General features: G+C 39.1%; 1 protein-coding gene across 4 annotated transcripts; it reads left to right on the top strand.

Moving 5' to 3' along the window:
* Positions 1–488: 488 nt before the first annotated feature.
* Positions 489–27,470, top strand: stk39 (serine threonine kinase 39). 4 transcript variants are annotated; one of them, XM_061791614.1, is made up of 19 exons: positions 489–628; positions 4,696–4,812; positions 5,063–5,175; positions 7,379–7,487; positions 9,471–9,603; positions 9,982–10,037; positions 10,321–10,430; positions 10,795–10,896; positions 11,156–11,289; positions 11,407–11,455; positions 11,946–12,011; positions 15,745–15,867; positions 16,946–16,975; positions 17,328–17,384; positions 18,857–18,918; positions 22,505–22,557; positions 22,642–22,710; positions 22,801–22,865; positions 25,709–27,470. In XM_061791614.1, exons 3-19 carry the CDS (start codon positions 5,161–5,163, stop codon positions 25,781–25,783), a joined length of 1,308 nt encoding a protein of 435 aa, XP_061647598.1. In that variant the 5' UTR covers positions 489–628; positions 4,696–4,812; positions 5,063–5,160; the 3' UTR covers positions 25,784–27,470. The 4 variants fall into 4 exon arrangements, with proteins under 4 accessions (XP_061647598.1, XP_061647596.1, XP_061647600.1 ...); XM_061791612.1 differs by lacking the exon at positions 4,696–4,812 and adding an exon at positions 3,313–3,540 and having other exon boundaries at positions 490–628; XM_061791613.1 differs by lacking the exon at positions 489–628 and adding an exon at positions 3,113–3,540.
* Positions 27,471–27,649: the final 179 nt, after the last annotated feature.

The following is a 27,649-nucleotide window of genomic DNA, read 5'->3' as shown; positions in this document are numbered from 1 at the left end:
AGGCACGGGGAGAACATGCAAACTCCACACAGGCGGGGGCCGGGATTTGAAGCGTGCCGCCGTTTTGAAAACTAAAGTACTAAAAAATGTATAAAGCAAAGCAAATTTATTTTTATAGCGCATTTCATACACAAGGTAAGTCAATGTGCTTTAAATGAGTAAAAGCATTTTAAATCGAAGCAAAAAAACAGCTTATAAACATTGGCGTTGCCATTTTCTTACTGCTGAATAACCGATACTTACTTGGAGCTGTTCCTCATGTTTTACCCCACTCATGTAGCTAGGGTAATACAAATATTATATGTTAGTAAAAAAAAAATCACCTACAGTTAAATATTCGCGTCCATATTTAAAAAGTAAATAAAATAACGAAAAACGTCACCCTCGATTTTATTAGGGAAATCGCCGTTTGCTCCATCTCGTTTGCTGTCAAAAAAAGAAAACCTGAAAAAAAACTAAACAGAAGGTGGCGCCAATGCACACCAAAGGTTGTTACTGTCGACCGTCAAGAAATAAACGAAGAAGATTGATACACCACCGCAGGAAAAAAAAACAAGCGTCATTTTGTCAAAAACTTCAAAACAAATATGTGGCCAACTTCAAGAAACTTTGTTGAAGAGAGAGGAAGGTATTGAATGTTTTGTGTTGTGCATGTGCAACGGTTCAGCCAGCCTTTAACGCTCAAGACTCGAGTGTATTGGAAAATGTTACTAGCTACAGCATTTTGTTAGTTGCCTTCTTGTATTCTTCTAGTTTGGAACATTAAAAATATGAACAGCATCTCCTGTATTCTCTTATTATTTATACATAATCTAGAGACGCCCTTTATCAAAGATGAATGAGACTTTTTCCGGGAATGTTTAAGAAATGTGCGTCAATAAATGAGTGCGGTCAAGCCAGGCTCCACTCGTAAAGTAGCAGTCAAGCCAGCCGACCCTAATTTTGTTCATAGTAGGCATTACGGTAAGAGGTCGCCAACTCGCGGCGAAAGCCACCTTCAAAATAAAAGCCTGCCAATAATACGGACGTCAGTACTCTTCGGTTAAGGAATGCAACCAGCAAGGTTAATTTGAATCTTGAGATGCATTTAAAAAATATTAGTTTATTTGATATCTTATGAAAATGGTAAATGGACTGCACTTAGATAGCGCTTTATCTACACCATCACAGTGCCTGGCCAAAGCGCTTTACAAAGCCTCACATTCACGACTGTCTGCATGTCGAAGTGTCCTTGGGCAAGACACTGAACCCTAATTTGCTCTCAGTGGGCCTAGCAGCGTCTTGCATGGCAGCAGTCGCCCATTGGTTTATTAATGTGTGTGTGAATGTGAGGCTTTGTAAAGCGCTTTGGGCACTGATGGTGTAGATAAAGCGCTATATAAGTGCAGTCCATTTACCATTTATTTTTCATAAGATATCAAATAAACAAATTTTTTTTTTTAATGCATCTCAAGATTCAAATTAACCTTGGTGGTTGCATTCCTCGAAGAGCATTGACGTCCGTATTATTGGTAGCTTTTTATTTTGAAGGTGGGTTTCGCCGCGAGTTGGCGACTTATTACCGTAATGCCGAGTATGAACAAAATTAGGGGCGGCTGGCTTGACCGGAGTAATAAATGACGATCATCAAGTCGTCATAGACAGTTCTTTAAAATCACTGTTGTTCTAGTTTTGAACGCGATGAACGCAAGCTTCTTACTTTACACCAAAATAGTTATTAAATCATCTGGTGTTTATCACTTGAAACAAATTAAGGTTTGTTGCCGAGTTTATGTCCTGTCGTTTACCTTGTAGGACAAACGGAATTGAGTAGTTTGGTCAGCTCGTCATTTTATCCATTGCAGTTCGATGATGTTTTATGCATGCAAAGCATATATGGATTAGGCTCAATTAAAACGCTAGTCGACCTGATAAAAGTGGTAAAGTTAATGCTAACGTCAATTTAAAAACATTTATTGTTAGGCTGCAGTCTTCCATTTGGTACACTAGCAAAATTTGTATTTATTAAATGTCCTTTTCTTTCGCATAATATTTGACAATGTGTGTTTGTGGTGATGCAGATATGTGGTACTGTATGTACTTGATAGTACTACGTTTATTATAGTCTTACGTTTATTATATGTTGTTTAACTTAACTGCAGCACAATAATCATAGTTAATTATATTGCCATATGAGATACGATAATACACGTGAAGTAGTCAAACTCTGATTGAAGTAGAAGTACAGATACTTGTTTTTAAAGAAATGCTGTGGTAAAGTGATTGAACTCCTTAAGTCTAGGTAAAAGTGCAGACTGAAATATGCTGAGTTCAAAAGAAAAAAGTAACTTTGGCAATGAATAACATGAAATACCAATTTTTATAACTTTTGCACATTTGTTGTCATTGTTTTTAATGCTCCCTGGTTGACATTCTTCCATGTCGCTGTTGTCCCTGGTTTTTTTCTCTCTCTCTTATAAGATCCCAAAATTTCAATCCAGATCTAAACCATGATTGACTTTACCGCTCTCTAGTTACATCTTTTCCATCACATTGTCATCTGCGGAGGTTGAAAAAGCAACAAGCCTATTTTGTCAAAGTAAGGACTAGATAGTAAGGATATTTTTTTAAATGTAGGGAGTAAAAAAAAAAACATTTGAATTGAAATTGCCATTTGCGCAAACTGAAGCTAGTAACAGAAGTGAATTTGACTTAGGCCCTTGACCTTTCGAGCGGACACAAACTGACCTCACTGGTCTTTGTATAGTTTTCAACTCAAAAGTTGCTGAATTTAATGATACCAGTTGCTCCCGCTCTGGCGTAGCACTTTTTTTCTTTGCACATTGACATTGAAAATCTTCCCCACGGTGTAGTGATTTACTTAGACTGCTGCTGTTGTTTTGTGTTTGCGTTTTTTACATTTGGTCAGTATTTATTGCTCTCCATTCTGTGTAGATGGTAGTCTATATATATATATATATATATATATATTAATAATTGTGCTTAAGTACATTCAGAAAGTACTTTATACTTAAGTACAGTGAAATATCTGTACTGGGTTACTAACCACGTCTGCTTAAGTAAAGCAGTTAAAATACTTAAGTAGATAAATGATTTGTAACTCGTTACTTTACACCACTTCTTCGGTAAAGGGTCCGAATCAGTATTTTCTACTTTTACCAGAGTACTTCTACTAAAGTTACTGAGTGCCACCCCAGGGGGAAAAAAAACAGAAAAAAAAAAGTGCGGAAACGTGACAGATCTGGCAAGACCGCTACGCGCTTGGTTTGACTAGCCCTTTTATTTTCCGGGTTGCTCGGCTGCGGCTGCCAGCTGACACTCGCTGAGGAGGGGAGGTCAAAGCTGACTCGCTCGCTCGCTCTCTCTCGGTGTCTGTCGCTCGCTCGTGTCAGCGAGAGGCGGCTAACCGGCGCAGCAGCATCACCACCACCACCATCATCATGGCGGACCAAGGCGAAGCCCCGGTTCCTGTACAGCCGCCGCCGACTACAACTAGCTGGCCAATTACCAGGGAGTCGTACGAGCTACAGGAAGTCATTGGTTAGTACACGGCGGTGTCATGGGCGGGGGCTTTGTATTACCGCGGACACGTTATACTATTATCCGCGTATTACGAGCCAGAACTGGAAGGCCCACCGGCTTCCCCCCCTTTACACGTGAAATAGCAACCGCGGATGTGAACTCATTGACAACAGGCTACCGGTTTACATTGCTTGTGTAAAATACGGTCCGTACTTGAACGTGGCACGTTGCCTTCGGTGTCTGCTTAGTATCGTGGTACTTCATACACACAGGCACACAGATGCCGAGTCGTGGCATTGAGCCCACTATGTTAGATGACTGATATAGAGGGCAGATGCTACAAGTTAAATTACATCATTGTTATCTGTGATGGAACGTAGTGGGCAATGTGCTTGCCTTATGACGTGAACATGATTGTCGACCAGAGACAAAGCGGGTAGATTCCAACCAGAAAAAGGGTTAATGTGAATTATTACAATTAATATTGTTATACAGAAATAAAAAAAAATCTCTTAAAATGACTAGCAGTGTTCATGCTAATTAGGTTGTTTGTGCACATTGGTATTATTTTATTGATATTGTTACAGTAAGTTAAAAATGAAAATTATGCTATTGAGGTAACAATTAGATTTTTCATCCCTGATGCAGTATTATTCACTACTGACCACAACCTAAAGTACAGCCAGAAAATCAAATTATTAGATCCCAGTATAAGATTTATAGATTAAAAAAATGCATTTACAAAGGTAAAATCAGAATCTACATTATAAGAGGCATTAATTGAACAGTTTTTTTGTTGTGTAGAGCATTGCTGAATCATACTGTGTTTATAACACGTTTCTAACTTTTCATGCAACTAAACGAGACCGTTAAAATACAAGAAACGGCTGTAACCGTGAGTAGATATACTTATTTGACAATCGTCATCAAAACTGCATTATATTTGTAAGGCAGCTCTTGCATTCAGTCTCAGATTTTGCAGATTAGCTACCTGCTAAGTATGAAATGCACTCTTTCAATTACATCAGTCCCATCATTTTGTTCTATAATGCTATTCATGTACTATAACAAAAGGTACAACACCTCAAATAAATGCTGAAAGCTCAAACGGAAGTTGCCAGAATCTCGTGGCAGAAGCATTCAGCCTCCAGCTGACATGTCTTATCGTTATAGATAAGCAACAGCACCACAGCTGTCCACTGCGCGCCGGGACGGGCGGGCGAAAGACCCCCCTCGCTGCCCCACGCGCACTCCCGCGCTCCCAAGCACCTCTGTTTTCATAATCAACTGGTAACCACTGAGATCACATCTGTTCAATACTTCTGCTTATCTGTCACTCACAGTTGACAAGCGATGCGTCACAGTCACACAGTGTCTCTCAGCATGAAGAATTTCACCACTTCACTGTGGTCTGATTTCTAATGAACTTCCTAGTCTATTTTAAAGAAAAAAGTCAGAGTGCATAGAGGTGGAAATGTCACTTTTTTTCTTCCAGCTGTGTGTGCAAGTCAAAATTTCCTCTGTGGTGCCTTTGATTCAGGTAGCGGGGCCACAGCGGTGGTGCAGGCAGCCCTGTGTTCCCCCAGACAGGAGCGTGTTGCCATTAAGAGAATCAACCTGGAAAAATGCCAGACCAGCATGGATGAATTACTGGTGAGTAGAATAAATAAGGGCCAAGTCTGTTCTAGTTGTGCTAGTGCCACCCACCCCAAATGTCACTCTGATCATCTAGGCTCATACAGTGGAACCTCTGTTTACATCTGCCCTTGTTTTCATGTGATTCGTTTTTCAATGATTTATTTATTTGTTTTGGTCTAATTTTTGTACAGGCCTTCTAACTTCTACTCGGTTTTCTTACAAAAAAACTAACAAAAAAACGTGACTCGGCCATTCATTTCCTGGAATCGATGCGGGTTCATCCGAAGCATTGCGTAAGTTGTGTATAAAGGGTTCAACAGACGGCAAGGCGTATTCTACAATGTAAGCTTATAGTACAGTTTTTCCTCAGTTACTTTGGTATACTTCTCGAATCAGTTTCCACATTTCCAAAACAGTTAGTGCATTTCTCAAAACGACTCGTACAAATAGCAAAACACCATGGCTTACTTTCAAAAGTGAGTTTCTTGCTCAAAATCCTTAGTTCATCTCTCAAAAGTAAAATATCTGTGTAAATGAACATGTCACTGCCATCAGAATGACAAGTCCTTGTGTCGTTGTGTATGGATAAGACAGTCAAATTGCTTAGTCATGTTGTCAATATAACAGTGTACTCTGGAGGGATGTTCTAATGTCAACTTAAGATAAAGTTTTAATTAAAATTATTTTAAATTGTAGGTTACACCTTAGTGTATGTGGAAGATTGATTAAAAGAGATTGGAGAAGATTCACCTCTACACTTTTACTGTTTGCGCAGTGATTTGTTGACAGACCATGTCAATGCAATACATAATGAAAATGACGGCACTGCATAGCACAAAGGGGGAAAAAAAGTAGAATTGTGAAAATACTACAGTTAGGGAAAACTGAACATGCAGTGCTGTAGGAATTAAAGTACAATCTTTGTGGGCCACAAATTCTCATCCACATCAAAATGAATACCTTCTCTTGCGATGAGCTATTTCAGAAAGCTGGTGAATCATTGGTTGATATTATGCTTCACACATTTCCCTTTGTTAGAGAATTTCTAGATTCACCTGGGAGAAAAAGTCTGATGGAAAGTCTAATGCAGTACAGTAGTTGGCGGGGTTGGGGGGTGGCCAAAACCAAATGGCCTGTGGCCCGGTAGTTAGGCACCACTGGTCTATGTATATGTATAGAAATATGCTTGACATATGACAACTTGTTCATTCATTTTGCATGTAAAGACTTCGATGAATTAATGGCTAAATGTTCTGGGGGTGAGACTATTCAACAGAGAACACTATGAAACATTTTGATCAACATGACGACATCAGGAATTGATTACGTAGAAAAAAGCAGAGAATTGTACATAATCATTTGCATGGATGTGCCAAAGCATTTGCAACTTGTTCAAAGAAATGAGAAACTGCTTTTTTTTATGTCCGCAAGTGACACAAGGATGTGAAGAAAGCGACTGTGAAAAACTGTAACAACTCAAAGCAAGAACCCTCCCGGTCTTCTCTGCAACTTTCAGGCATCATCTGCATAACACATCTTTTAAAACTCAGACCTTCAAAGTAAAAGCATGCACTATAATAACAGTTTCACCACATTTTCTTGGCCTATATGGTGGCTTATTTAACAGTCACACTCACTAAACAAGTCAAAGTTCTTTGAGTGTGACAGCGAAATAAGCCACCATAGAGCTCCCGAAAATGTGGTGAAACTGTTATACTGGCGTTGTTTTTATTTTAAGAGCCTGATTTTTCTGACAGGATGATACGTTAATGTTAGCCCAACTTCTCCGACTGTTGTCGAGCAAACCGGGATGCCTTGACTTGTTAATCAAAGCTTTGATTGTGGAATACCACTCGCCATCTGCTGAACACTTTTTCACAATACGCCAAAGTTCCAAGTGCCATTTGACAAAGAAGGCGAGAAACACTTTGGAATTCAAGAAAAAAACTCCCCTCTCCCCTCCTCAATGTGTACGACATTAAGAGTGTTTAGTCAAGGTAAATGTTACTTTATCCACTTCATTATTTCTTATGGGAAATACTGCTTTGAATTTTGTACAATTCGGTTTTAGTCAGACTTTGTGGAACAGATTAATCACGAAAAGCAAGGTTCCGCTTTGTTAAACTACAATCAGTTTGTTGTCAACATGGTTGATTATGAAGTAGCACAAGGGGAAAAAACTAACATGTACATGAAATATTTCGTTTTCTCCCAACAGAAAGAAATTCAAGCAATGAGCCAATGCAACCATCCTAATGTTGTCACCTATTATACTTCCTTTGTGGTGAAGGATGAACTGTGGTTAGTCATGAAACTTCTTAGTGGAGGTAAGCTTCACCTGCTAAGCTATACTTAACATTCAGGGAAGATGATTTTGGCTCAGTTCTGATGTACTTTGAGCGGTCTTGAAAAAATATATCAGATGTGTTTCATGATTATCCCACTTGCATTATTTCACACTGGATTTATAATTCCAGATACTCTACAGTTAGACATCAAGTGTAACTTTGAATATGAGGCCTAACCTTGTGTAAACAAGTTAATATGCTGTAAACAAAGAAGCCCTTTTTCTTTTGGGAGAGTATGAGCATGAAAGCAAAGCTGAATACACTAGGTTCACTTTCAGGTGCAAGTATAAAGCAAGTTAACAACATCAAAAGCCTTGGATTGTATATTATGAATTCCCAAAAGGATGTTAAATCTCATATAGCTTTATCATGGGCAGCCTTTAGCAAGACATGACATTCCAGTCTTCTACACGAGACAAAAGGCTACTTGTTGAACTCATTTACTGCCAACTGTTTCAAGGCTGAGTTACTTATATTGCCAGTCGTTTTAGAGCATTTTGACTGACCTTTCAACACCCACAGAATATTGTGTTCTGTGACAAGTAGTGGACCTATTAAGAGAAAGAGTAAACTCTTCTTTCACCTCAAAAAGTTTTTTTTTTTTTTTTTTTTTTTTACCTTTTTCCATTCTTTAGTAATGAGCAATAGGACATGGGTTGGTTTCACCAAAAACTTTGGTTTGTGATTAAAAAGCTGAGAAAGCGGGCTTTATTTGAAAATAAACATGTCAAGCAGAACAGTTTTTTTTTAGTTTTTGTTTTGTGATACATCAAACTATAAAACAACAAAAACAAGTCTGGCTTTTTATGGGAAAGTAATATTTACAGATATACTGTACAACTAAGAAACACGCTTTGAGTGATGCTGACTCACCGGGCTTGAGTTAAACATCAGTGGCATTCACTCGTCATTTACTCCATGAACTATTTCATCTTTTCCTCACAATCGAGGCACACTCTTTATACTACCTACCGCTATACGTAAACTTAACACTCTGTTCAAGTGTGAGGTGCCTAAACTTGTCCGACTTCCAACATATCGGCATTTCTGTCCCTCATAATTGACGTGATAAGCCGAGAGTCACCTCTGAATCGTTACTCTTGTGCTCAAAAGCTGGACTGATGTCAAATCCAAAGCGATGCAATGCTGCCATCTTCAGGGATCTGTTCGTCATAAAAGTGATTTACAGACCTGGATTTCACAGACAAGCAGGGCAAGACCCTTTTCCACCCCCCTACCTGTTTAATAACTTGCTTGACGTATATATATGTCAGTGGCAGTTAACAATTGGAATCTTGTTGACCAATATAACCGCCCACGGCAGTGAATGAGTTAATAGGCTGATTGGGCTGATTCTACTTACGGAAGCCCGAACACTAACCAAAGGACAACAGCAGTGTTCAAATGGTATATATAGTGTACTAACTAAACTCTGCCACGTCAAAGGCATTCATTGGTGGCACTATGCCACGTGAGTAGACATGCAGAAATGTACTTCCCCAGTCTGAAAAAGAGTTAACAAAATGCCAGCAATTTGTCAGTGGGCAAAGGCAGCAATCATTTCATCGCTTCTCCCAACTGGCACAGTCCAGTCAAGAAAAATGGCATTTCCAGATCTCATTTCAGAATGCACTGCAGAACCGAGAAATGAGGGGTAGTATTGTTCAGGATGTTCCGACCCAACGGGCCGAATGATGATGATGATGATGATGATGATGATGATTATAATGGGTTTTGAATTGTCAGCATTAGAAATCACCTCTTTGAATGTTAATCATGCTCAGTTTTGACTTGGGAGAGATATTTTACTCCAGCCCCTTTTACTCAACCTGTTCAAGTCGGGATTCATCTGCATTTCTTACGGGTTGCTCTAATGTATAAACTTTGCCTGGAACCTTTTTTATTTTTTTTATCACAGTAATAGAGTTCTTCATCCAGAGAATCATTTGATTTTACTTTTAGGCTCTATGCTGGATATTATAAAGCACACAAGCAAAGAAGAAGACAAAAATCTCGATGAACCAATAATTGCCTCGATTCTGAAAGAAGTCCTCGAGGGCCTGGACTACCTGCACAGAAATGGACAGATTCACCGGTAACACGTTTTACTCTTTCTCTGAATACACTACACTAAGAATTTACTATTTATAACTATTGATATAATTATTTGAATTCATGTCTATCTCTTGTTATGATACAGTCAGTATATCTTCCTGGAAATATGCTATTCAATGGCTGAAGTTTAAAGTGAACATGCCGATATTGATCTGCATTTGTGCAGCTGTGACGTAAACTTCCTGAACATCAAGGTCACCAGGAACTAGGCTTGACCTTTTTACGGCCCCCCTGGGCAACAGTCTAGATGACGTTTGTGGCCCCGTTTCTGCGGATGGAAGAATCAATGCTGCGCCGCATGTTTTCGCCGCATGTTTTCGCCGTTTAACTGACTGCCTGTGTGTTTTGTTGGCCGCAGGGATGTGAAAGCCGGCAATATTCTGCTGGGAGAAGATGGATCTGTTCAGATTGCAGGTGCATTGCACATGTACTACTCTTATCATCTGTTAGCCTGTTACAGCTAACGGATAGAATGTTTAAATACTGCTTTCAAGCTAATTAATTTAGAAATGCTGTTATTGATTCGTCAACCTACGTTTTCACAGAAAGGTGCTTTTTAGCCAATATTTTTAAGCCCCCATTAGTGTTTCACAACCTAATTTGCTGCAGAACACCTACCTGACGATAGTCATTGGGAATCACTGCTCAGATATCAGATATGAAGAATATGTTTTTGTATTACTATTCATTTTTACAGATTTTGGCGTAAGCGCATTCCTAGCCACAGGGGGGGATATGACAAGAAACAAAGTTCGAAAGACATTTGTTGGCACGCCATGCTGGATGGCACCAGAGGTGATGGAACAGGTGAATCCCAATTCCTTTTTATGACATTAACTCTTAATATTAGTGATTATCTTTTGTGTTTACAAACATCCCAGTTTCATCTTCCACTACTGCTGTTTGTGGCAAATCTTCACCAGCTCATGTGTAATAGTATACGCCAACCAATAGGGGGAAACCAACATTCAAACAGTAATTGAAACAAGTAACAATGTAAAATATTGGTGAATATATAAGTTTTGCTTCTTAAAGAATTATTTTAGGGACTCAGTTAAAGCTGATTTTGAGGCATTAAGTTTGATTTACCAGGCTAACAAAAAGTGAAGGCAAATTGAAAAAGTAAAATGGGCTACTTAGACCAATATTTTGTCCTATCCTTTACCCACAGGTGCGAGGTTATGATTTTAAAGCAGACATTTGGAGTTTCGGAATAACGGGCATAGAACTAGCGACAGGATCTGCGCCCTATCACCGCTACCCCCCTATGAAGGTCAGTGTTTTGAATCTATCACTGGACTCTCCTTACCCCTATGCCATGTTGTTTGCTGTGAAGTTTCATTGTGAGAAACAACTATATGTCAAGATGACATTCTGCCTCTGTTAACCAGGAACAAAAACTTATCTTGAGGAACTTGTTCTTTTTACTTCACATGACAGTTCCTTTAAAAACTGTTTCCTGCAATAACTTTGTTGTCATCGGCCACAATTTTTGCTGTTGCAGATGAAAATGATTTGTGCCCTTTCTTTAGGTCTTAATGTTGACGCTGCAGAACGATCCACCCACTCTGGAGACTGGTATTGAGGACAAGGAAATGCTAAAAAAATACGGCAAATCGTTTAGGAAGCTAATAACTATGTGCCTTCAGAAGGATCCTGCCAAAAGGTTAGTCTCACATTTAGTTATCAAGTGAAAGCCTCTGAGGAAGGCTTTTAATTAATAGAAATGTTTTTCCTGTTGTAAAATATTACCTTAATACGTTCAAACAATTCTTCTCTGCAGACCTGCAGCTGCAGAGCTCTTGAAGAGCAAATTTTTCCAAAAGGCTAAGGTATTTATTTATTTCTCTTCCCGACAAAGTTTATTGTCCCTATTTGGTTTTATTATATTATGCTAGTAGCCATATTATTCCTGGTTTTAGTTTTCTAATTACGTAATATAATTACCTATTTAGTCTCCCCCAATCCTGGGTAAAGTGCTCCAGAGAAAAAAATGGCAATTTAAATCAAATCAACTTTACATATCATTACATTGCTCAATAACAGTATGGGTAAAGCAGTTTAAAATATGAAACCAGAGCAAACAGGTATCATTTGGTGCTGAAGTTCAAATGTTAAAATAGTAATGCAAAAACCTTCAAGTTTGCAGCTTACTAAATTCCATTGCCTCTTACTTCAAGAACATCCTTCTCTGGTCTTTTCACATTCACTAACCATGATGATTTCAAAAGGATGCGATTAAGATCCAAAATACTACTTTTCAGTTTTTCCATTACCCAATTTATAAATGGTCTTGTCTCACTTGATGCATTTGTCTCACAGAACAAAGAATATCTGGTTGAAAAGCTACTGTGCCGTGCACCAAAGATATCCCAGAGAGCAAAGAAGGTATGTTGACACTTGCACTTCTCTGTAAAATAACTGTTATTGACTAAACATAACAAACTGTATGCTAGTGCTGGGATCGAGTGGAGTCACTCCATCACAATGTCGCATTTACAGTCAACATGAGTGATGCGCTAGACTTTTGCAACACCTCAAACACTTAATGCCCAAACTGTTTTGCCAATAAAGTGAAAATATGGGCTTGTGTCGCAAAAGAGTGTAGCTATACTGACGTGTTTTTACCCCCAGTGTATCGCTCTGCATGAAAAATAGGTTTAAGTGAAATGGTTGACTATGAAAAAAGAAGCTTGGTAAATTGATCTTGGTTCTTTGCTGTGGGGAAGTGCAGTTTTCAGACACAGCTGACATAATATTGGCTTTATCTAAGAGTTCGCCTTGTCGGTCAGTAGAGGCCAATTGCCGGGAGGCAGAGTGGGTAAGTGCAGGGATGGAAAAACACTGACGTGTTTCAGAGTAAATGGAGGGCATCGTGGAGAGCATTGTAGCTATTGTGGATGACAAGAACACGGACAAGTCAATTAACAGGAGGGGCAACAGTTAGAACAGCTGCCGTGCAAAAATGGCAGTTTTGTTCATTGATATTTTGTGGGATACACACAAGATTTCAATCCATCATCCATTTTCTGTAGCGCATTTCTTCATTAAGTTCGTGGGTGAGATGGTGTCTATCCCAGCAGGTCCACGCTGGACTGGTAGCCAGCCATCGTAAGGCACATTTGGCAAAAAAAACATTCACGCTCACATTCACACCTAAAGTATGAACAATTTAAAGCAACGAAGCTAACATGCATGTTTTTGGAACGTGGGATGAAGCTGGGGAACCTGGCGAAAAGCCACACCAGCAAGGGGAGAACATGCAAACTCCACACAGGAAGGCCGGAGCCAAGAATCGAATCTAGAACCTCATAACTCTGAGGTAGATGTGCTAACCACTAGTACAGCGTGCAACCTCTTACAGGATTTATATCCTGTCACAATTAAATAATATCAACACACTCGAGATCAAGTTACAACCAAAGCCAAAATCAGAATAGAACAACAACATAGAAACAAACAAAAAAAAGAAAAGTATTTATGTTTATGTGTTTGTTAGTTAGCAAGCTATATCCTGGTTTCTACAGGATGATGGACAGACAGGTGAGACTGTTGATTCTCGGGGTGGATTCTCCCATTAATGACAATGAACCTCTGTCCATATCCTCATCAACATTTAATGGCTTCTCTTTTGGCCCATGCCCCTCTACAAAGGCTTGTTGCCTAATCAAGTTTTCATACCCCTGAAAAGCTTTCTTGTAGAGGTGCAACAATTCATCAGTTAATCGATTATCAAATTAATCAACAACTATTTTGATAGTTGATTACTCGATTAGAGACCTTGTGTCAGGAGGCTGGTAATGAGTTGGACCTAGAACCAGAGAGGAGAGCATGGACAGTTAAAGAACACATTAAAAAAAAAAATTCTGATTAATCGATTAATCTAAAAAAATGATCAACAAATAAATTTATTATTAAAATAATCGTTAGTTGCAGCCACATTGTCTTGCCCTACTGGTATATAGTATTTAAAAAATAATATCGCCCATTATCCTTAGAGTGACGGTGTAGATTTTTTAGCTCCAATGAGTCAAAGACAAAGCTAATGACATTGTCGTTTTTTTGTTGATTTGACAAATGCTGCCGCCTACATTTCATACTCAGCAAATATTTCTCAACGCTTGTAGTGACAAGCGATGCCCTTTAACACTACAATCCTAGAATGGTTTGACCTCTGTGATCCGTACAGTCACTCCCAAACCTGTTCAGTTTAGCCAGTCACACAAGCACCTTGAATGTCCTTAGCTTCTAGGCGTGAACAAGATATTTACACTTTTCTTTGTGATCTGCCCTCCTCTGTTTTGGATTTCTATATTCATAACATACACATTGCTATTCTTGGGGAAAACGTGGCATAGGGGGTCTCAGGACAGACATTCTCGATATGCTTCTGCTTGCTTAATGGTTAGAGACAGAAACACAGAATGAAAACTAAATATTATAGTGGATTTTAAAGTATAGCCATTCAAAAATGTTTGCTACATCTTTAATTAATTTAGGAATTCTGTCTGATATGGGGAGTGGAAATCACCAGTTTCATGCGCAATTGCGAAGGGTGTTTTCGTGTGGGGTGAGGGGAATAACCAGTAGAGGGCGGCCTTACACCAATTCATTCATTTAAGGCTGCCTTGAAGCATGTTAATTAAATGAGCGTAAGACAACTTCACTACTCATAAAGGTATTCAACAAATTCTGTCACAAATTTCTACCAATTGTTCAAACGTGATATGAGAACGCTTGTGTTTTTGTTGGAGTGTGATTTTTTTTTTATGATGTGCATGTCAGTCAGGATTGGCCACTGAGACTTGATCTGTGTCTGTTTTGATCAAGGAGCCAGAGCAGAACCGGGGGACTCTGGGTTCTGTGTCAGGTTTGGAAACTAAAGCTGGCAGCAGCAGAGGGGTAGTGCCTCTTTAACTTTATCGTTGCCTAGAGCCGTTGCTAGTCGCTTCCCATTTTGTGTGCTGCCTGTAACACTGGAGTGATCCCATAACTGACTGTACCTCACACTGCTTTATGAGCCAACTGCTGCTTGCCTTTCTTTCCTCTTGAATTGAAATCATAGCCAAACGTTATCTGCGTTGTTCTGTTATATGTTATGTAGCGGTAGAATGTAGGTTAGTAATGGCCTGGGTTGAATATTTGATAATGGCTTCCATTCATTGAGTTTTCACTTACACCGTGCTATTCATTGTGCTTTATCTACTACAACTACATAAGCGAATCCACTTGCAGCTTAATAGGCAAAGAATGATCTTGCAAAATTTAACTGACTTACTACTTCTGAAATAGCCAACACTGAACATTTCATTTAACTCCACTCTAAAGAGTTTTATTTGTTGACTGGTCATAACACTAGCGACACTATAATGAGCTCCTATGCAAGAGTGTCATCAAGAGAATTGAAAATATCTTTATTGTAAGAATGTAATGCTTATTATTGACCCACACAGTTTGAGAGAAAGTCATGTTACTAGGAATGGGCGCAATATGGCAATTATTGATTAAGAATTTTTTAATTAGAATTAGTTGTTGATCAAGTCTGGAAGAAATTGAGGCAAAAGAACAAGTTTGATATAAGTATATATCTTAAATGAATCATTAAATCAAGAAAATTTTGTAGAATGTCCAACCCTATATGTAACAATATGTATATTGTGTATTGTGGTTGGCAGTTTTTGTGGTGTAGAACTGCTCCACATCATACTGAGGTGTTCTAATATTTTTATGAAGGGAAAGCAAAATATGAAAACACCTTTCGGTATGATGCCTGTAGTATCTGTAGTTATTTTTATTTATGCTTTTTTTCCATGTCTATCCATTATCAGCATGCTTTTTTACCTGCTCTTAAATATTGAATGATTGGACTTTAGATTTCAAACATACAGTACACAAAAACAAAGAAATGAAAAATACATTATAAATATGCCATACTGACACAGCATGTACTGCCGGTCCAAAATGGAGTAGGAAGAAGTTAATACAGTACGCAATGAATTCCCTAGGAATGAAAAGGTTGAACACATGGTTGTCATATTTGCCTTTGAAAGAGTAGCTTTGACAAACAAAATCATCAAGTTATTCAAATGTATTCAGTTGGCCTTATGCTCCCGTGGTGTAGGTGAGGCGGGTCCCAGGTTCCAGCGGCCATCTCCACAAGACGGAGGATGGCGACTGGGAGTGGAGCGACGATGAGCTGGACGAAGGCAGCGAGGAAGGCAAGGCGGCGGTAACCCAGGGCAGGGTAAGTAGGATTCATTTGTGTATTATTTTACTGGAGAAAAGGAAACATTGCAAATTGTTTTGTGTCGTGTTTGGTGTCAGGTTTTTGGATTCAACTTCGAATATGACAGGAGCATCCAATCTCCATCTGAAATCCACTTAACAAATTGGAAACGAGCACTCAGAGCGCACAACTCTCCCAAGGATTTAACATTTGTCACCTGCAGAATCAATGAGTGAACGGCTTCAATCTAACAAATTAATAGGATAAAAGGAGTTTTATCCAGATCCACAGGGGAAAGAAATAGCTAACAATCCGCAGAAGCACAACAAATTACAACCTGATCTGATGAGATTCGACAGATGTGTTTGAAAATGCAAAATGGGATTTGGAGCCATAGGAGCAATCTGGATCATATCCAGTTGAAATGACAGTTTCCTACCTGGCACACAGATTGAACATTTTGTTCATCTCTGATGAGATTTTTAAAGTGATCTCCCTGAGTAAAAAATATGTTTTCATTATGTCATTAACTGTGTGAATTCCCACCAAAATTAATTGGGAAGTGGAACATCATTGTAAGTAGATCTAGCAGTCACAAAGGAAGCTGTGAACTAACAACCAAACAAACCAACAAAGAAACCCATCCAGATGAAATTATAACCTCCTTGTCAGTGGTAATAATTGGAAACAATAAGTGACCACACAGATGCTATGCTGTACTCCTGAGAATAATCTCCATGTCTCATACACAAAAATATAGCACACGATAATGAATGAACGTATTTGTATGGTGCATACAGGGAATCCATACACACTCACATGGACAGCCTTGCCAAATATATCTCATTCAACCTCATTCTTCCAGAAATGGAACGCAGCAATTATTTCCTAAATATGCTTTACATGTGATAACTGAAAGGAATTTGTGTGTGTTTACGCATAGCTGTTTTTGTATATTTCAAAGATAGTGGCATTTCTGGTACCGTCTTTCATGTCATGTGCATTGTGCACATGTGCAGGCATTGTGGGACTGATGACCGCATGAAGATGAGTCCAGTCTGGAATAACAGAATTTTTGCTTGTTTGTTCCATGCAGTCGCGGCGGGTCAAGGACGAGTCCAAAGAAGTGAGTTTATTCTTTTTTTCTCTCTTTATAAAAAGGCACTCTGCTTTGTATTCTGGTGAAAAGACGACATATATGATGAATAAGTCTGCTTTTTCCGTACTAATTCTGCGCGGTGACAGCACTCGGAAAAAGATGGTTTTGTAAATGCAATTATCGTTCCTATTTCGACGGAATTTGTTGACCTCGGTTGAACTCAAAGCAGCCAAGCTGGGGTTCGAATCTAACAAGCACATCGCTGCTCTTTGATTTCTGCCAATTTACGTTTACTGTGTTGTCTTTATGGAATGAGTCCTAACTTGATTGGTGTGTAATAATATGTTCACAGCTATGCCTCTCATTTTGTTGCTTGCAGAATGAGGAGAATGTCAAGAATGTTCCTCTTGATGGGTTATCCATCCAGCATCCCCAGGTGAGGAATATGAGCATTTAGCAGCTGCACCCATTTGTTATGAGTCAGTGACCTTGGCGCCACACGTATTTTCTGAGAGCCTTTGTGTGAATTTTTGCATACATTAACATGTGCATGTGTGTCTCCTAGAGGGATGTACTCAACTGTTTTAAGTCACAGTCTGTTTGATTCTGCCTGCTCAGTCCCTGCCTGTAAAGTTTCACTGCTATTGCATTCTCACCGCTATTGTAACCCACTTCCAAAGGCTTTATCATTTTCAAAATGCACCAAAGCAGGCTGGGGTGGCGTCTTGTGCTCCCATCAGCCATTAACTACCCATCATATGGCATTTCTCTACCTCTAATACTATTATTTAGAGCTGCGCAGTAAGCCCCATTTAGTACTTTATGTGTTGTGGTTATTCTTTGGTCTCAACTTTCCCTGCTGTAAATGAAACACCATTGTTCGATGTCGCTTTGATAAGATCCAGAAAACTAACAGTACAATGTACGGCATTTTTCAGGCGATGTCCAAAGTCTGAAATGTTTTTTTTAGATGAGTGAAAATATTTAGGTTAGATACATTTGAGTGAGCATGTTTTGTTGAAAATGGATAGCAGTAATGCTTTGTTGCAGAAGATAAGTGCATACTGATTCATTTCTGCTTATTACAGTACACTACTTAGTGAACTCAGTTTATCGTTTTATTTATTGCATCACTAAAGGACCTTTTAAAAAGAGGGTGGGAAGATGATTTAAGCACAGTCATTTGCTTTTGTGAAGTATTAACGGCTTTTTGTCTGGTCGGGGGGTCAACTTTGACGTGGACAGCTGCCCCTGTTTGTACCATTTTAATCAATAACATAATAAATTTGCTGTTTTTTTTAACATATTAAATTAGCAATTGAACATGATTTTGGGTTGGCGTTGAGTTGATCTTGGTGCACAGCGGTATCTGATAGCAACATAAGGTCTAACACCAAATTGGTAACTCAAGCAAGATGGCCTTTTTTCATTTCCTGATTTTGGAGATGCAAGGATTCCGCCCGATAGCGACAATATATGTTTTAGAATGTTTCATATATGACGTAACATACATGATAATAAACTGTAAAGATCAAAACGAAAATGTTTAACTTCTAGCTAAAGTTTTTGTCCCTGCCTCCAGCAAGGCACCCGCTATCAGATGGTTCTTTGTTGAAATGTTTGTAATTTTTTGTTTGAAACTCCACCTTAAACTTCAGCTTTACAGATGCTGGTGTCTGACGCAGATTTGTGTTGTGACAAATATTCCCACCGTGACACACCGAGGTATCAGATGTCATGTTAAAGGTCTACAAATATCTACAAATTCTGTAACTCAGCCATATGCGAGGTCCATGATATTAATATGACACAGTTTAAGTTTAAAAGACCATAGAATGCAAATATAGAGTACCGTACACACCCGACTTTTGTGTGTACAAATTCATTCTTTCACGCGTTCTCATTCAGGTGGAGCCACTTGGGGATTTGCCATACATTGAAGGTGCTGTGAACATGGTCCTGCGACTAAGGTGAGACAGATGATTGTTATTTATGCTCCCGCCTGTGTACATTTCCAAATGACGTACTGTATAAGGAATCACAATCACTTCACTTAGTGTGTGTGTGTGTGTGTGTGTGTGTGTGCGCGCGCTTCCTTGTCTTTGTGTTGCATGGTAAGAAACATTTATGCAACTGAAGATTTGACTAACACCATTTGGCACCCCGTCATGTCACTTTTCAAATAATTAAGTTCTCAAATTAAATATTAAGCAGAACAGAAAGATTTCCCGCATCTACACTACTTGTACAAAGGTGTTGGGACACCTGGCCCCTGGACCTACAAGAAACGAAAATGGAAGAAAATATGGAGTTAACACTTTCCTTACTAACATAACGTGTCTATAGCTCAACCCCTGATTGAATCATTTATTGATTTCAAGGTTTTCCTGGGCTTTTTGTCCATGCAGTGTAGCTTAAAGGATCCCTGCTTGTTACTTGATGTGGAAACACCAAATGAGGGACATTTTCAAGGGTGTTGATGCGTCTCACCCTGGCACTTGATGTCTGCCTTGGGTTCCCTGATGGAACTGATGGTTCACAGCAATCTGGTCACACTGACACCTGAAGGTCTTACCCGAGAAAGCTGTAATTGCTAACAAAGCACTCATCAGGACGTTACAAGGCAAACTGGCCACTGGAAAATCACTAACGTTTGGATACAGGTGTTGGGTGCTTTTAGCAGTAAATCTAAAAGCTTGATAATATTTCTCATGGTTTGTTTTCCTTTCAGATTTCAGATTTTGAAGTTTGATGTGGCTCGTGTCAAATTATGGGATTTCTGCACAATGCTTCACATTCCATGAACTACAAATGAGCACGTCATACTCCTTTCGCTTGAGCCGACTTACAACGCAGCAGGAATAGGTCACATTACTTCTGAATTCTATTTTGCTTCTGAATTCACTTTTGCCTCTTTCAGTATACAAGTTTTGAGAAAATTGAATCGGAGTTGATTATTCTTGAGGCAATAATTTTTTTAGTTAGTCAGTCCATGAGGTGAATATTGCTTTTCATGTTCTGGGGATTATATGGAAGATATCAGACTCCACCCATCGTTAAAGGTATTTCTCACGCTGTTTGATGCAGCATACAGATGTTTCAGATGGCGACCTAAAGCTGTGAGGGTTTCAATTTGTAGTTCTTTTAAAACATCAATCAGATCCAAATACTAAACTCTAATACAACTCTCCATTGCCAAAATTATCACACAATTATTACCATGTACATTCTTTGTTTTTGTGGATTAGCAAAATGGATGTAATTATAAGTCCCAATTGTAGAGGAAGCCCAGGGGCTACCAGGGGTTACCTGCTGTAACCTGGACACACATGTTTATAAATACTGTTGGTTTGCACAAAATACAGCATTTTCAAAGAATGAAACTAATTGTGTTTGTGGGAGCAAATCGGCAGCTAATTTGGTCTCAACTACTAAGGGAGTTGCAGTTGATTAGCATGAGTTATGATAATATCAAGGGACTGACTGAGATACTGTCGCGGTATAATTGGCTTGTTGTCATTTCACTTGCCAGTAAGTCAGGCTTTTTTTCTTCTGTAAAAGCACTAAGGCCCTCTTGAGAGTCACATTGTCACGACTTTGAAGAAGCATTTAGGACTGAGGACATTAGTTCTCATTAGCAGCTCAAAGAGTGGAGAAAAAAGTGCATAATCAAATTGATTTTATTGTTTCATCAAGATGTGACATTTCTGTGCATTTTTCAGATTTAGAGAGCAGAGGCAGACACTTGACAAATGTCAGAGTAAGCTGTGAAATCATTTTCAATTAATTTTCAGACAATGTACGATATACATAATTTACTGGAAGACTTTGCCATAGATATTCAGTAGTACCAAATTGTTTATTTCAGCTGATCTGTGCAGTAACCTAATCAGTAATAGGAAGCTGAGCTACTTTACATTCACGCAGATGCTTTTCATGCTATTTTAGAAATTTAATACAAACATAATATAAATAATCAAATCAGTTGATTTTCGTTTTCCCATTATTCATTTTCCCATTAGTCGATCAAGGAAATTAAATCAAATGCCCATCCATAATTTTAACATTGACTCTATATAACGCTTTTCTGTTTAGCTGCAATCAGTCAAGAAATACAATTAAGGTTGTGTGTGTGCGTGCCTGGGTGGGTGCGTGTATTTGCCATCTTGTCTTGTTATTCCACAACCATACACCAGTTTAAGTATTACAAATAATAAAATAGTCTTAACATATCACAACGTTGTGCCATGCTTAAACATCATGTCTCTTTTCTGCACACGACACCCCTTAAACAATAGTCCTGCTCATTCTCACTTCCTGTCAATTAGCCTTTATAAAAGGCCTCAAGGCCACGTGTAAAAAATATTGTCGATACGTTGCTCGGTAGGTTTTGTCTGTTTGCCATGTTAAATGTGCCTACCTTGGTCTGTCAAATGCATTTGGAACCTGGGCCTTAAGTAGGGACGTACTAGACTTAATCTACCTCTGTAGCATCACATCACAATTCTAGAAAACGTCAGTGCTCTACAAATCGCAATACAACAGCACGCAACTGTGCAAAGGACACTATGGAGCAGTTCAGAATCAATATTTAACTAATAACATGACAAAAACATAATAATGTAAATAAAGCACATCATACTCACCAGATATATTGATTATAATATTTTGTTAATGTGTGCAGCTTGCCACAGGTGTATTTTGCTAGTCCAAATTGGCAGGAACAAGTTTTGCTCTGACCAATTAGAGGATGGAATGATGATGATGTCATCAACTTGCAAGCTTTTTCAGTTACGAACCGTCGCTTGGTTGATTTTGTTGTTGTTGTTTTGTTTTGTTTTTGTGTTGTCAACCAAAAATGTGACTTGTTAACAAGCTTCAGATACTCCCCTACTTGAGTTAAGTGTGTGGGGGGGGGGGGGGGGGGGAAGCTGCCAATGCACTTACAAGCATTAATGGAACAGGACAAACAGTCAAACACACATATACAAAATGAAAACACTCACAAGAAGCATGGAGCAGATACTATTATTGAACTAACCGTCTGACTGCAGCTCCTGTCGTACTCACTGGGTTACACAGCTTAAAAGCACGCAAGACATTTAAAAACTATAATCAATGCAGTGCAGTGCTTTAGGTCAGTAAATTTAGGTCAGTGCTTCTGATAGTGTTAAGGCTGGCAGGTCCTTGCTGGTCACGACCATTCCCCGCTGATATGTTCAGAACGGCATCACATGGGTCTCACAAAAAGGGAGAATAATTATGCACTGAGTTGCAATGCAGCCCTCGTATGCCCATTAACTGTGGCGAACAAATCTGTGCTGATGTGTTGTGGCTTGCAGTGCTTATCATCCATTTTACTGTTGCCATGTCCATTTTGTAAGTTATTTGGTTGAGCTTGCATGTTCTATTTTCACCTGTCAGTGGTTTGTCACCAATTACATGATGTTTCTAATGGACTCATGGAAGCTAATTCACTCATGTGTGGTATGATTGAGGACATATTTAGTGTGTTGTCTCAGATCACAGAATGTGCGTTGTGTCTTCTCCTTTAAGGAACTCCAAAAAGGAACTGAACGACATCCGGTTCGAATTCACTCCTGGACGAGGTACAAGTGGAGCTGGATGTTTCTAGAGTGTATATGTTAACTGAAAACAAATGTGCAGTATTTATGTTCTTATTCCCTCACAAGACACTGCTGATGGTGTTTCCCAGGAATTGTTCTCCGCGGGTCTTGTCAATGGACACGATGTGGTTACTGGTATTTACTTGTCTTGTCCTTTTAAATCGCATTTGTTTGCCCTGCTTTGTGTCTTGACATTTGTGTTGTCTTGCACTTTCCATATTGCAGTTGCTGCTAACCTTCAAAAGATTGTAGATGACCCAACTACCTACAAAGTATTGACCTTTAAGCTGGTGAGTTCCCAGATGATTGATGGCTGACAACCCCACTGAGTTTTTCGTGCCTGTCAGTGTGTGACTATAAACAGCTTGTTGATTAAAAATGCAAAGAGGGCATGCGACTGCGGGATATTTGCGAAGAGGACATCAGGAAACCTGACACGTCCATGTCAACATTTTTTGTTAAACTCACAGGAATGCTTATAATCCAATAATTCCGGAAATGAGCCTGTCAGTTTATTCAACAAACTTGATATCTACCTGAAGGTCCACATGCTACTATGCGCTTTTCCCCCTTGTTGTGAAAATGTCTGTTTGTCTGAGATGAAGATCACATTCAGACATGTTTTCTTTAAGAATATTTATCATTTTAATACTAAGAAGGAAAACATTGAAAACGAGTGGGCATTTAGCAAAGCATCTCCTACTATGTCTCCTGGATTGTCTCCAAATCATAGAAACCTAACAAGCAAGGAATTCATGAAGCACCTTTCTGTCTTGAAGTTTTGCAGCGCGTAGGAGACAGTCTTATTGTCTCGCCTACTCCCCCCAAGACGAGGGAAAGGTGGCTGTTACCAATTTTGAAGGACAGGTTTAGAAAAGGCTTTCTTTCGCGATTGTCTAGTTTAAAAAAAAAAATACACGGTTGTCAATAGTGTTGCCAGTAGGTTACTGTAAACTTGACTTTACAGTAACATACTGGTTAACGCTATAAGATACTGTTAAAATAAAAAAATGGGAGGTGAGTAGTGTGAATTGGATTCTTTATCTAATGCAGTTGATAAGTCACCAGGTAATGGTTAGCTTAGCTTAGCTTAGCTTCACTAAAGGCCTCTTCATACTCCCGCGCTCGTGCGGCCGACAACGCCCGCATTGCATCGCGTGACATCACGCGTTTTGAGATACAAGTGTGTTAGGTTACGAGAGTGGACACAGAACGAAATGAACTTGTATCTCAAGTCACCATAGTACATGGAGCTTAAGCTGGATATATCGCTTAAATGCTCAAAAGGCTTTCCTTAAAGCCATTTAAGCATATCTGATGTTCCTTTTCCTCACTAGTAGAGCAAATTTGTTATACTGGTAGGACAGCTACATGTTAGTAGTGAGGCAAAACTGCACTAGTTAACTGTGCTCCTTGTATTACTAGTGACATTATAAACCAGTGCTTGTTAACATTGACCCCAGATAAACGGAAGGTGATGAATGGATGGATGCAACGTAGCGTTTCACTGGTTTAAGGAAATGACAAACGTATCAGCAGCCCAATTCATTTGGACACAAAATGACCATGGTAGTTATATTATTCGCTTACTTTAATTTATCAACTAGTAGGAATGTGTTCGCTTATTTGGCCAAGACCAAGAAAATGTTTTAGCATGCTCTACCGCCTGGAACTTTTGAACTGATTTTCCACATGGCTAATTTGCGATAGTCTAGCAGAGCCTACACGCTGTTGACAGTTATTTTTTATTTTATATTTTGATCTTCAGTAGGCACAGCATGGCACAGGGTGTTTAAAGAGTAATTGCATGCTGTGAATTAAAGCCTTTTAAAATCATCCCTTTTTTAATGGTCCATTAAAGATCGTTCATATTGAAGTTTATGAAATTGGTAATGTGACTGGCTTCTACATGTATGTCAATTATTTATGACTCTGTAAATGTGGGTAAACAACATGTGACCCCCTTGTCGCTGTGGGAGACGGTCTCGTGTGTCAAATGAGGTCCAGTACAAGAGCTATACGCAGTACAGAATTCTCCCTTTAGAAAGATAATATTGCTTAGTTTTAGGGTTGAATTGAACATGCTTATTTTAGCTGTAGTCTATTTAATATTTTAATCCACATCACCCTCAAAGCGCAGACAATAATTAATCTTTGCGCAAGTCGAGGGACCTGGAGCACTTAATGCTCGCATTCGGTCACAGTAGTTTTAGTAGAAGTGAGGGCTGATGTTGACTGATAAGACCTGACTCACACTAAACACAGAGAAGTTTGAAAGCACATTATTTGAACAAAAATATTATTTTGTGTATCCGAAGAGTCTCTTAAATCTCGTTTTTATAGGAAAGCCATCCATTATTAGCCATCCATCATTTTCAGTACTGTTTGTCCTCATTAGGGTTGCGGCTGATGTGGACTGTGGAAAGCCGTTGGAGCATTTTGTTCAATTTCCTTGGTATCAATCTTCAGGCCTGTATACTAGTGCACTCTTTCTCATCACTAGTAATATGATTATTATAATGACTGTCTTACAAGTAATGTTTTTTTCCCCATGTTAAGTGTTTTTACATTTGGTTGGGGTGTAATTTTCGCAAAACAGAATGGCTAGCCCGCTAGTAGATGACAGTGGTGTTGCTCTATTCCTTTTCACTATTGCATGTCTGTGCCAGTTAATCCTCAATGGCAATGTTCACAATGTGAATTTCCACCACATCTATTTTTTCATCAACTAACCTGTTGAAATGTAAATTAGAGCTGACCGTCTCCCTTGGAAGCCAATTTCCTCACGTAACATCTTCTGTTCGACTCATATTTCAAACTATGGCAGTAGAGAAGAAGGCTAAAATCCTCATTCGAGCCAAGGTGCCATCCTTGTGGCGCCATCGAAGATCGCGCCGTCTGTCTCTTGGCACCTGGGAAATGTGTGACATCATGGTGAAAAGCCAGCCTTCAATTTTGCGACTACCTGATTTATTCCCATAAATTCCTGTTAATTGGAAAGTTTCCAACTTTGAAAATTCCCGAAATTGTGCAACTCCCTGTGCTGGCCTATCTTGAAATGGAGTAGCAAAAAGGATTGTTGGTGATATTTGACTCCGTGGATCTTGTTGACATCCCCCCGTTCCCCTCGCAGGCCTCCTGCTGTGACGACACCGAACTCCCAGACGAGGTGAAGCTGATCGGCTTTGCGCAGCTGAGTCTTAGCTGATGCTCTCTTCATGCCTCAAGCAGGTGAGACGGGACCTACACGTTCAGGGCAGACAGGTTGAGGAACAAAAAGCACCACTTCCAGCAAACATCCTCCCTCGAACAACACCCCCTCCCCCCCCCCCCCAGCCCCAAGCACCAAACTTCCTTGCGTTCCTCCGCCCACCACACGACCAGGGATCAGGATGAAGCCCAGGAAACTACACGTACTCAGGATGTGAAAGAAGGTGATTTGAAATGTAGCTTTGAATGTTCTATTTATTTATTTCCTCAAAGAAAAATGTTTTGTTTTACATCACGTTACCTCTTGCGTTTCTCAAAGCTCTTGATTATTATTTATTGAAATTTTTTCCCCCACTTCTGCCGAAAATAAATTTGCTTTGACTTGCATTTGAAAATCCCAACTCATGTGATTCCCTGCGTTTCTCATGTAAAGCACATATTCAAAATAACACAATGAATGTCTTTAATAAAAAGTAAACGGATTGTATTCTATGAAGGACTATTAGGGCCACAGTGAAAAGATAAAAAATTAAATTGCAACGATAAAGTCATGTTAGGAGGAAATAAAGGCGGAATATAAAAAAAATATGACAAGTGAATGTCAACATTTGCACACAGCCCTAAACAACTATGAGTCATCATTTGAATGCCGATAGACTTGGAAAAGTAACACTTAATCCTCACAGTTACGTCTTTTCCCTCTGAATATTACAATTTGATTCCCGTAAATTTTCTAATTCTTTTTTTGTGGGTTTTATTTTTTTTCCTCTCTCAACAATTCAGCCTTGCACCGTTTTTTCTCATAACATTCAATTTTGTTTCTCAAAATATTTTTGTAAATGTATTTTCGTTTGAACGTTAGTTTAGTAATGTTACAAGACTTTAGCTTCATGAAATTACAACTCGTAATTGCTATTTCGGTGTGGCCCTAATAATCCTTCATAGTACTTTTAACATGGACAACAAGTCTTGAGTGTCCGGGGGGGAAGGAAAAAAAAAAAAGATTAAGAGCTGGGCTCTACTTGTGTTTCATTTGCTGCTCAAGTCATGACAGTGTTAATGCTTCAAAACACTCAAGGTGCCTTGTTCATTTTCATGTGCCTACGACAGTATTGTCAGAGGGAGACCCCGCAAATACGAAGCAGAGTCTGCTTCCGATTTGAGTTTCACACACGCGTTAGTCCAGCAAGTGAAGCATCTTTATGTTAATGCACTTTTGGGCTGAGATGTGTCTGCGCCCGACAAGCAGATGCCTTCGCCCTTAGAGAGAAGTTGTTGTTTTTGTTTTCCACATAACTGCAGCTTTGGTGATATGACGTGATCTGCTCTGGTTTATCTACTTTCACAGACTCACTTTTCACTTCATTGCTCTGACCTGCTGCACAGCAAGACTAAATGCTCGCAAAAAAAAAAAAAAATAAATGTTGCTAAAATGTGCTGTGTCCACCGGAGGATTACTGGCAACAATACTGAAATGGCAATGAATCTTGTGTGCTCAAACATGTCCAGTAGCGCAAGATTGTTTTTATGTGTTGATGTGTTGAAAATCGTACCTAATAACCACATTTTAATAATTAGTTTTTATGTACAGTATGTGTACCCATGTCAGCATATTTCACCTGTTCATCCCGTGTAACCCATTGCTTTCTGACAAGAAGCAACAAATAAATTGCTATTTAAACATGTTGGGATTCATTTTATTATATGTTGATTTTGTATTGTTAATTGTAATCATTTGAATACAACTTTTCAAATGTACCACGTCTCCAGCACAAATAAATTTTGCGATCCAAAGTTAAGGTGTGACAATACACTGACCAATCACAGCATTAGGAGCCACTTGCACAATCTTAGGAGATCCAAA

This window comes from Phyllopteryx taeniolatus, chromosome 12 (assembly GCF_024500385.1).
Source record: "Phyllopteryx taeniolatus isolate TA_2022b chromosome 12, UOR_Ptae_1.2, whole genome shotgun sequence".
Taxonomy (NCBI): domain Eukaryota; kingdom Metazoa; phylum Chordata; class Actinopteri; order Syngnathiformes; family Syngnathidae; genus Phyllopteryx; species Phyllopteryx taeniolatus.
This window is presented reverse-complemented; position numbering and strand designations above follow the sequence as displayed.